This window comes from Trichomycterus rosablanca, chromosome 18 (genome assembly GCF_030014385.1).
Source record: "Trichomycterus rosablanca isolate fTriRos1 chromosome 18, fTriRos1.hap1, whole genome shotgun sequence".
NCBI classification, from domain to species: domain Eukaryota; kingdom Metazoa; phylum Chordata; class Actinopteri; order Siluriformes; family Trichomycteridae; genus Trichomycterus; species Trichomycterus rosablanca.
This window is the reverse complement of record NC_086005.1, coordinates 28926430-28937718: the sequence shown is the minus strand read 5'-3', so window position 1 is coordinate 28937718 and position 11289 is coordinate 28926430. Positions and strand designations below refer to the sequence as shown.

Here is an 11289-nt window from a genome sequence, read left to right as displayed (position 1 = left end):
ATGCTTCAATAAACGGATGTATATTTATATTTAAAATATGTTGCCTGGGGAACTTGGTTGCTTTAATTAAACACACAGTAGTGTGTAGGGAGTAGGGTGAATGGTGTGATTTAAAACGCAGCCGCACCTAAATCCTGTGGGCGGGGATTGTCGGAATGCGGGTGTGTAGGATTCCCACCGCAGTTCCGTGCTCTGCTAGCTCCACTACCGTCAATAGGAAGTGATGTGGTAAGTTTCCAGCAGCTGTTAGCCGTTAGCTGAAGAGCTGCTGGATATTCAGGTGTAAAATGAAACAGAAAGTGGAGTTAGTGAATTAAACATGGTGGAGATGTGCTGGTAGAAGAGTGTGGGTGGATTAGAGGGGATTAGAGAGAGTTGTGTGCGGGCTGAGGGACTGGAGGAGCCGCTCTGCTGGTGGTTGGAGGTGCTTGGAGGAGGTGATGATGGAGTCTGGTAGCGGCCGGGTGGAGGACTCACTGCACTGGATTTGCATGCTCACCCTGTTCCTCGCCTCGGTAGTTACTCTCATTCTCTACCTGCTGCACTACTTTGGGGTTCTGGGGAGCAGAAGGGAGGTGCAGCAGGGGAACAGGGAGCAGCATGAGGAGGTGAAGATGGAGGAGCTGCTGAGCTGGGTGTTGGGGTTGAAGAGTTGGAGGACTGAGTGGAGGAGAGCCTGGATCCGAGCTTTACACCAACACCACACCATCAGACAGGTTGGAGGAACGATCTTCTTCATCTTTAGATTGAGTGTGTGCTTTCTGTTTGTATGAGTGATCATGTGTAATCCAAATGTGCACCCCAATGAGTCAAAACATTAGGACCACCCTCCTAATATGTTGTCAAAACAGCTCTGACCCACCGAGACCAGGACTCAGCAAGACATCTGATGGGTTCCTGTGGTACCTGGTACCAGGAGGTTACCAGCAGGTCATACAGTCCACATGATCTTGGAGAAAACGAGACTTGTTGGACCGGTTGACCTTCTTCCATTGCTCTAAGGTCCAGTTCTGATGCCTGTGTGCACATTGTAGGAGCTTTGGTTGATAGACATGAGTTGCATGGGGACTCTGACTGGTACAGAAGGGTTGGATGCATTGTACCTGTATTTAGGGCGGGTAGCACTGTCACCTCACAGCAAGGAGGTCCTGGGTTCCATCCCCAGGTGGGGCGGTCCGGGTCCTTTCTGTGTGGAGTTCTCCCCCGTGTCTGTGTGGGTTTCCTCCGGGTGCTCCGGTTTCCTCCCACAGTCCAAAGACGGGCAAGTGAGGTGAATTGAAGACACTAAATTGTCCACGACTGTGTTCGATATAAACTTGTGACCTGGTGAATCTTGTGTAGTGAGTAACTACTGTTCCTGTCATGAATGAAACCAAAGTGTAAAACATGACGTTATAATCCTAATAAACAAAACAAACAAACCTGTATTTAAACAGAACTGGCGGCCAAGCTGCCAGTGTTGGGCCCCTGAGCAAGGCCCCTAACCCTCACTTGCTTGTGTTGTATCAGTCACTGTTATAGATTCACAGTTTTAAACAGCATAACTGTAATTGAACGGCTTTGCTTTGGGTTAATGCCGTGTGTCCTTTCCGTTCATTAGAGTCTTTGTGTTTCTCTTTAGGGTGACGTCCAGCTGATCTTCGAGGATGATGGAGTTCAGTCATCAGAGCTCTCCGTCCGTCACATTTCAAGCTTTAATAAATCACCTGGTCTGAAGGTGCGCTCGCTTTCTCCTCTCACTGAAATAGTCTGAGGTTTCTCGTTTATAGGTGTGAGGATTCTCTCACTCACTGGGTCTGCAGCCTTAAAAACTTAAACTCGGGGATTTGTTAACGAGGGATTTTGCATTCATGCTGGGTGTGGAGATCAGTGATCGAAAGTGGGCTGTGTTCCAAACCACACAGCTAAAGAGTGTGTATAATTAGTGCATTGTTACTACAATTACACACTATAGATAAACAGTCCGATAAATCCATGGTCAGGTGTCCTCATACTTTGAAATAATAGAAGACCTGACTGTCCATCATGACTCTGTTCTATAATGTGTGTGTGTGTGTGATGTAGAATGTGGAGTGTGAGGTGATTGGAGACAAGCTGCAGTTCTCTCTGAGTGCGTCACCAAACTCCGGTTCCTCAGGTTCTCCTCTGAGATACAGCGTCAGGATATCACCTCTACATCTGCAGGTGCAAATACGTTCACACCACATCTTTACTGTTAGTCTTAGAGTGTAGATACTGATGTGTGTGTGTGTGTGTGTGTCGCCAGCTGGCTCTGCAGATGACGGAGGTGGATGGAGAAGTTCGGGTCAGCTGGAGATTAGAAGATCTGAACCCTGCGGAGCTGCAGCTCACACCCAGCTACACACAGGTACAGATCATGGTGGTTCAGAGCTCCTCAGGCATGGGGGGTGAATGCGCTGATGCCAATCTGATGGCTTTAACTCAATTTGTGACCCTGCCAGCACACACCTGGACCTGAGTCTTGGCAGAGCTATCGGTTTGATCGGGCACCTTATAGGCACAGCCGGTCATGTCTGATGCAAGGAAGTTGAATGGTGCTGCTGTAACGGCGCCTCCTGCTGGCTGCTTGAGGTATCAGTAGGAGTGGTGGAGGAATACAGAGGGTGTAGTGTGTCCCTCCACACAGCTCAAAGCTCTCTGAGGACTGGTGTTACAAGGCCAGCTTCATTTCATTCACAGCTGGTGGAGTGGGTGGCACACAGCAGTGTGGTGTCTGAGGTCCCGGGTTCGATCTTGTGCTCCTAATTACTGAGAATCATCGGTGCTTCACAGTCCTACAAGCATCTGGGTAAGATCCAGAACGTGCTCTAGATCAGTTGTTCTAAACTGCCCCCTGGTCCGAGTGACCGAGTGAATGGGTGAGTGTGTCATGGCACACAATGACCAGGTTTGAACTGGGACCCTGTCCAGGTGCTTTCCCCACCACGTGATCAGTGTTTCCGGAGAGAACAAACAGATAAGGAACGACTGTAAGTGTTTTATTGTGTGTGATTGTTGACACAACCTTTGATCCTTTGATGTTCTGATTGTGCTGTGTGTGTGTGTGTGTGTGTGTGTGTGTGTGTGTGTGTGTGTGTGTGTGTGTGTGTGTGTACAGGGATCGTCAGTGTACATTAGTGAAGCCGTGGTGAAGAACAGACTGCAGCAGGTTCTCCGTGAAGCTCGACCGTCTGTAACTCTGAGCAGCCGGACTGCACAGCCTGCAGAGATCCAGGTCATTCACTGTTTCATCAACACTAAACACTATACTGGGAGGACTGGGTGGGGGGTGTTGATGGTGGGGGTTTGTTATATCCATTATTCTATAAATATATATATATATAGGGTGTTTTTGACCATGAAATGGCACCGGAGAACCTGAGAACAACGTTATATATATATATACTCACACTTAGACCCGGGTTTGAAACTTCCTACTGCATCATTTTAATTATATAAATTTATTTTGTGTCATTTGTTGATTTTATTTTTTAAGTGTTTGTTTTTTGCTTCACAGATTTATTATTATAATTTATTAATATTATTATTAATAACAACAATAATAATTTGTAATATATTCATTTATTTATTTAATAATTATTATATACTAGTAATATATATATATATATTTTTAACTTTTTATATACTATAATATTTATTACTTTTGTATTTATTATATTATTGGTATTTATTTTATTATTATTGTTATTATTATTCTTACATTCTTACTTTAATTATTATTTTTGTATTCATTATAATGTCATTGTTATATTTATTTCTATTACTATTATCTTTATATTCTAATAACTATTAAAAAATGTATTATAATAATAAATTATATTTATTATAATATATAATAATGTAATATAAATATACAGATGTTTTTGTTATTACGTTTATTATTATTATACCGATTTATAGCCGCTGACCCCCCGTCACACTGAGAGGACGCGAGTTTCTGTGTTTCTGTGCTCACGGTGTGTGATGCTGTTTTATTTCCTGTCTAACAGGAAGTGAGGAACAGGATCTCACAGGCGACCTCTCCCCCCAAACCCCCTCGAGCACATCACTGGAAACTCTTAGTGAAGAACATCCAGGTCATGATCAGCCAGGAGGACGGAGCTGCAGGTCACACACACACACACACACACACACACACACACACACACACACACACACACACACACACACACACACACACACGTGTATATATACAACTCCACAAATGAAATGTACTAACCTCTGTGTGTGTGTGTGTGTGTGTGTGTGTGTGTGTGTGTGTGTGTGTGTGTGTGTGTGTGTGTGTGTGTTACAGGCAGTGTGAGTCCTCAGTGTGTGTTGCAGTTAGATGATCCTCCTCAGAAATTATCCAGCTCAGTGTTGAGCAGCAGCAGGAACCTCATCTGGGATCAACCCTTCATCTTGTGAGGAAATTACACATGCTTGTTGTTTTTTTCTCCCCACCCAGGTTCTCCTCACACCCAGGTTCTCCTCAAACCCAGGTTCTCCTCACACCCAGGTTCTCCTCAAACCCAGGTTCTCCTCACACCCAGATTCTCCTCACACCCAGGTTCTCCTCACACCCAGGTTCTCCTCACACCCAGGTTCTCCTCAAACCCAGGTTCTCCTCACACCCAGATTCTCCTCACACCCAGGTTCTCCTCACACCCAGGTTCTCCTCACACCCAGGTTCTCCTCAAACCCAGGTTCTCCTCACACCCAGATTCTCCTCACACCCAGGTTCTCCTCACACCCAGGCTCTCCTCACACCCAGGTTCTCATCACACCCAGGTTCTCATCACACCCAGGTTCTCATCACACCCAGATTCTCCTCACACCCAGGTTCTCCTCACACCCAGGTTCTCATCACACCCAGATTCTCCTCACACCCAGGTTCTCCTCACACCCAGGCTCTCCTCACACCCAGGTTCTCATCACACACCCAGGTTCTCCTCACACCCAGGTTCTCCTCAAACCCAGGTTCTCCTCACACCCAGATTCTCCTCACACCCAGGTTCTCATCACACCCAGGTTCTCATCACACCCAGGTTCTCCTCACACCCAGGTTCTCATCACACCCAGATTCTCCTCACACCCAGGTTCTCCTCACACCCAGGTTCTCATCACACCCAGATTCTCCTCACACCCAGGTTCTCCTCACACCCAGGTTCTCCTCACACCCAGGCTCTCCTCACACCCAGGTTCTCCTCACACCCAGGCTCTCCTCACACCCAGGCTCTCCTCACACCCAGGCTCTCCTCACACCCAGGTTCTCCTCACACCCAGATTCTCCTCACATCCAGATTCTCCTCACACCCAGGTTCTCCTCACACCCAGGTTCTCCTCACACCCAGGTTCTCCTCACACCCAGGCTCTCCTCACACCCAGATTCTCCTCACACCCAGATTCTCCTCACACCCAGATTCTCCTCACACCCAGGTTCTCCTCACACCCAGGTTCTCCTCACACCCAGGTTCTCCTCACACCCAGATTCTCCTCACACCCAGGTTCTCCTCACACCCAGGTTCTCCTCACACTCAGGCTCTCCTCACACCCAGGTTCTCCTCACACCCAGGTTCTCCTCACACCCAGGTTCTCCTCACACTCAGGCTCTCCTCACACCCAGATTCTCCTCACACCCAGGTTCTCCTCACACCCAGATTCTCCTCACACCCAGGTTCTCCTCACACCCAGGTTCTCCTCACACCCAGATTCTCCTCACACCCAGGTTCTCCTCACACCCAGGTTCTCCTCACACTCAGGCTCTCCTCACACCCAGATTCTCCTCACACCCAGGTTCTCCTCACACCCAGATTCTCCTCACACCCAGGTTCTCCTCACACCCAGATTCTCCTCACACCCAGATTCTCCTCACACCCAGGTTCTCCTCAGGTTCTCCTCATACCCAGGTTTTCTCACCCGGATTAGGCAGCATGCTGGTGTAGTGTGTAGTGTGGGTGATGCACAACAACAGGTTCCTGGAGACATGGGTTTTAATCATTTCCAATCACTGTAGGTGGGGGTAGAATCTGTGACTTTTCTCATGGTACTTTTACCCCTAAAAGATGTACATTGACATATCAAAAAGACCTGCAAGTAGGTGGATTGGCAGCTCCTAACCTCCCTTAGGTTTGACAGAGTAACTGAACGAGTGACTGAGTGATTACACGTGTCAGACCCACCGCAGCCCTGACCAGGAGAAATGAAATTTTATTTGTTTGTTTTTTATTCTGTAATCTTTTTGATCAGGTGATTTTTACCGTATTGATCAAGCCCGACTCTGGTCATCATGTTTGTGGTGATTGATCCTCATTCTGTGTACAGTGAGCTCAGCGGCAGATCAAAGGAGCTGATCGTCCAGCTGTTGGATCAGGGGAAACATCTGGACGGTAAGATCACATTCAGAAAAACATTCACATCTACTGCGTGATCACTACGGCATCATTTCCATCATCTCCGGTCTCTCTCGCTGCTGATAGGCCGTTTGCTGGGCGAGGTGTGTGTGCCGCTCGACCTGGTGAGGAGGAACCCGAGAGGACAGCAAACGTTTACACTCAAAAACACCACGGGAGAGACGGGATCACTAACTACTGAGGTACCGCTCAGACCCGGGGGGGGGGGGGGGGGCACGTAGCGTAATAACTCACCTGTCCTGGTTCTGATCATAACCAAACACTCCACCCCTCATGATGCAGCCTTTAAAATCCCATGTACTTTATTTCCATGTTCGTTATGGCGACCTCTGCTGGCCACACACCCACACTGACCAACGGGGCTGCAGGATAGCACATGCTTCCTTTGATACATCTCTCTCTCTGTATTATGACCAGGCTTTTGGAAATGACGGGGCCAGCGTGGGTGTGGTGCATGCCAAATGGGGAATTAAGTACGTCTAAATTAGGGGGAAATGCAGAAAAATCCTTGTTCATGTTGGGAGGGGGGACAAAAAGGATTCAGCATCATGTAGGACAGTGAGCTTGGTTTAACCCTATTAGGGAGATTTTAGGTCTCGTCCCTCTCACCTTCATGTTTGGTTTTTCTGTCTCTCTAGTTCAGCTACCTGGAGCCCAGCGAGGTGCGCACGTGGCAGCCCCCCACCCCCACCCCTCCCAGACGAGTAGAAACGGACCGGACGGTGATGCCCTGTGGAACCGTGGTCACCACCGTCACCGCCGTGAGGAGCAAGCCGGGACGCCCCCTCTCTCCCGGTACTGTCCCGAATCCGTCCGCTGTGCCTCATTGTGTGTGTGTTCGGTGATGAAAGGTTTGAGGAAGCTGCACTTCCTGTGATGCGAGAGCCGCACGCTTCCTGCGGTGGCGCCGCGAACGTCGGAGGAAATAAATCATTCTGTGTCGGTGGAGGTGATGAAGGGCTGGAGATGGAGAGAGCAGGAGCAGAACACGTGGACGTGACATCAGTCTGTTTTATGTGTTTTTATTCTTTTCAGAATCGGTCAGATCTCCATCCAGATCCAAACTGGGGGAGAGGAGAGTGTCTGAGCAGCCGTGCATTCTGGGAGCTCGAGTCAGCAAAGCTCTGTCATCATCAGATACAGGTACGGGTACCGTCTCACCCCGCACAACAGCTGAACCTTTTAATTATATTTCATTATTTTATTATTATATTATATTATTTTCAGTGTATAAGTGTTAAAAACAACCTCATTATTTTACATGAGACTAAAATATCTGCAGCTCCACGGGACCATGGACGCATTAACAGGTTTCACAAACATCCTTATGGGGAAAAAATACCTCGAAACTCAACGTCTTTAAAACTCAACACCACTCCCAGAACCGACTGATGATGTTGAGTTCCAAGGTACCGCTGTAATAGTTTATACGTTTTGCTGAAGACGTATTGAAGTCCAGATGTGGCGGACAGAGAGAAACTGACTCTTTCATTCCACCTTAAATCAGGTGCACGGCATCGTGGGTAAAATCCAGCACTCCGATTAGCGAGCTGTAAATCTGCGAGAGCGGGTTTGCAGTACAGATAGCAGCCCTACGTTTCCTGATCCTGGAAGCGCTGGTTGTAGCTTCGTATTGCTGATTAAAGTGATAAATGTCGATGAAGCCACGTCCACTTTTATGTGGATAAAGTTTCTGTACTGTCGGTCAGTCAGCAGTGTGGACTGTGGTGCACTCTATGACACGTCTGGCTGTGCCTGAGGGAGACACAGATGAAACGAGTTAATATTATAGCCTGTAGTTGATCCTGTCTCTTCCTGACTGTGTGTGTGTGTGTGTGTGTGTGTGTTCTCAGAGCTGCTGATGCTGAATGGGACGGATCCCGTAGCTGAAGCTGCTATTAAACAGCTGTACGAGTCGGCAAAACAGAAACTCAAATCTCCAGTTAAGAAGAGCACCATCATCATCTCAGGAGTTTCAAAGGTCTCTCACACACACACACACACACACACACACACACTGGAGTGAAAGAAGCATCTTGTTGTGTGTGTTGGGTGCTGGGTTGAGTGGTGCAGAGAGTATAGTGTGTTCCACACTCTTGAGCAAAGGCGTGTGTTAGTCTGCCTCCTCTTTGTGGTCACTAATCCCTGCATGTCCAGTCTGAAGTTCAGCATTGATTAGGTTTAGTTCTGTATGTGATCAGTATTTGGTTCGTTTTGGTTCTCAGGCCCAGCTGTCTCAGGATGATGAAGCGGCTATGATGGCGGGTTACGCCGCTTCTATGGACGCCTCCATGGCTGAAACCTCGGCGAGCTCGGAGCAGGACGCCGAATCTCCGTCAGAGCGTCGCGTCCTGGACACGGAGGAGTCGGCGGAGGGTCCGAGCGGTGCGGACTGGGAGAGTCACACGGAGGAGGAGTCCGATAAAGCTTCACTCTCACTGTGTGTGTCTGAGCTCGACTCCAAAAAGGGAAAAGGTGCGAGCATGTTGGGTTCGAATCCCGTCTGGTTCCTCATTGTTCCTTCAGTTCTGAGACTTTTGCTCCTGGTTTAAATTTCCGATTCTCAATTGTGAATCCGCTGCAACTTGCACTACCACGTCTCTGGCCGAGGGGCGCTATAGACCATCACGTGCCCAGTCACCAGCTTCTCCTCTCCTACTCAGAGCTGTATTACATACAGAGAGGGACGCTAAGCTCCTTGTGACCCCCACTTTCATTTTAGGAGGTGGTCTTAATGTTTTGGCTCATCATTGTATATGTAGCAGCTAAAGTGCTGGCTGACTCTGAATGCTCCACCGTTTGTAAATAACATCTCATCCTGACCAAAACCACCTTCCATAACGACGTGACCGGCAGGTTTCTGGTGTAAATGAGCCTAAACTGAAGGAACCGTTGACCGTTGGATTAATGACATTGTAAAAATGATTTCTGCCCCTTTAACCCTCTGGTGTTCCCCCTGCAGGCAGCTTCCTCCACAAGGGTGCCAGGATGTTCTTCAGGCGGAGGCAGCAGAGGAAGGAGCCCGGGATGAGCCAGTCCCACAACGACCTGCAGTACCTGGAACAGGTCGAGGACAAACGTCCCGGCACCTTCAAGCGTATCCTCAACCGCAGGCTGCTCCCCAAACACAAGGGCAAAGTGAACGGCGTCCAAAAGTGAGGCCTCGCCCGGAGCTCAAACGTACTCTGAAAACCACCTGTAAACACCTTCTCACCCACCTTAGCCTAATCTCTTCTCAGATGGGGGTTCTAACCGTGCGCCCCTTTAACCTTTACCTTCCAAAAAAATGAACTCCAGATAAAATCATAGTCAAGCCTACATGTTAATCCTCTCGCTAATACTCGGATCCTTGCGGCCTGAAATCTCTTCATATCAGATGGTCCGGAGTTCTCACTAGCGTAATAACATATATTCCATTATCGTCCATCTCTGGATTTAAATCCGTGCTTATCAGTAACTTGTGCACCTCAACTTTATGTGAGCAACCGCTTAAAAATATCAGTTTAATATTAATTTAGTCTAAGAGAGAAAAGGGGAGCGACCCTGTCAAACCAGATCAATTTTGTTGTGCAAAATTGTGATTATTATAATTATTAAGTGCCATCAGGTGGATTCGGACCCCTGGTGACCATGTGAAGAGTGTTTCTTCAGGCTTCTTAATGTCGTAATGTCTCATTTTACCCTCAAATCTTCCGAGCATGATTTTCTTTTACAATGAAACGGTTCCACTCATAACGTGTCCCAAGTTAGAGCTTTAGTTTTGATATCTGGGCTTCCGGTAAGGTTTTAAACTCGCCGTACAGTTTAACATCTACATTTAACGTCTACATTTCACCTGAGCGTGTGTGTGTGTGTGTGTCTAGTGCCAGTAGAAGAACAGGAAGAAATACTGACTGGTTTTAAAGGAACGGGGTTTGGATTGATGTGCTGTGTGAGAAATTTTATTTTCTATTGTTTATCATTCCAGAAGAGAAAACACACTGGTGATGGTGGGTGTGGGTGTGGGTGTTGGTGTGGGTGTGGGTGTGTTGTGTGGGTGTGTGTGGGGGTGTGTTGTTTTAACCAAAGCACTAAACACTACAGGAGGAAGCAGGAGATCTGATCTCATTTCATTCCTTTCATTTCATTAAGTGCTTTTGTCTGATTCATCTCATAAACTGCAATTATTTTATTACTTGATTGTTTGTCTGAACTGTGTGTGTGGATCATCTCTAATTCAGCATTTCATTATTTTAAACATGATTTAGTGATTGATCTTACAGTTTTACTGGGTTACCAGTTTTTATTGATTTGTTTTGCTATGTGTGTGTGTTTGTCGGGGTCACGTGACCAGTTGTGTGTTGCGCAGAGATAATCAGTGGCCTAAACATTTCATTTTAAACTTTTTATTTTATTTTTCCTGACTGAGTGCTGTTTGTAGTCATTGTGGTTAAGGTTAGGGTTCAGGATGCAGGTTCTGGCCATCAGGTGTAAAATCCAGCACCAAAAGTGATGCTTCATGGTCAGGGTCACTGTGGCTCATGCGACATCTGGAAACACTGAGAGTAAGGCTAATACTGACCAATTTCTCTATGGCCAGAACATGGGAAGTGATGGTCCCTGGGGTCCTGAGAGTGGTGCTTTAATTTTTATTGTATAGGATGAATGCAAAGGAAATAAACTCATGAACCCATGATAAATACATGCAACACAGATTGACAGAAACAGAACTGAGAAGCAATTCCACAACCCTGAAGAACACATCCAGCATCATCTCAACATCTCATATAAGGTTTCATTTTTCTGCGGTCGTGACTTTATTTTAGTCCATTTTAACCTCGACTCCTAATCAGACGTGTTACTCAAGTATCGTCACTATTCAGGTCTGATGAACCTA

At 47.1% G+C, this 11289-nt stretch overlaps 1 protein-coding gene across 1 annotated transcript in view; it reads left to right on the top strand.

Moving 5' to 3' along the window:
• Positions 1-293: 293 nt before the first annotated feature.
• Positions 294-11289, top strand: part of LOC134332650 (C2 domain-containing protein 2) — an 11816-nt gene continuing 820 nt past the window's right edge. The window contains exons 1-14 of the mRNA XM_063014390.1: positions 294-716; positions 1622-1717; positions 2065-2184; positions 2267-2368; positions 3119-3235; positions 4011-4128; positions 4316-4424; positions 6325-6389; positions 6480-6595; positions 7052-7208; positions 7449-7556; positions 8267-8394; positions 8639-8888; positions 9376-11289. The exon at positions 9376-11289 is cut by the window's right edge and continues 820 nt beyond it. Coding sequence (XP_062870460.1) covers positions 441-716; positions 1622-1717; positions 2065-2184; positions 2267-2368; positions 3119-3235; positions 4011-4128; positions 4316-4424; positions 6325-6389; positions 6480-6595; positions 7052-7208; positions 7449-7556; positions 8267-8394; positions 8639-8888; positions 9376-9572 — 1959 coding nt within the window. The 5' untranslated portion in view covers positions 294-440 and the 3' untranslated portion in view covers positions 9573-11289. The remainder of the gene's footprint in view (positions 717-1621; positions 1718-2064; positions 2185-2266; positions 2369-3118; positions 3236-4010; positions 4129-4315; positions 4425-6324; positions 6390-6479; positions 6596-7051; positions 7209-7448; positions 7557-8266; positions 8395-8638; positions 8889-9375) is intronic.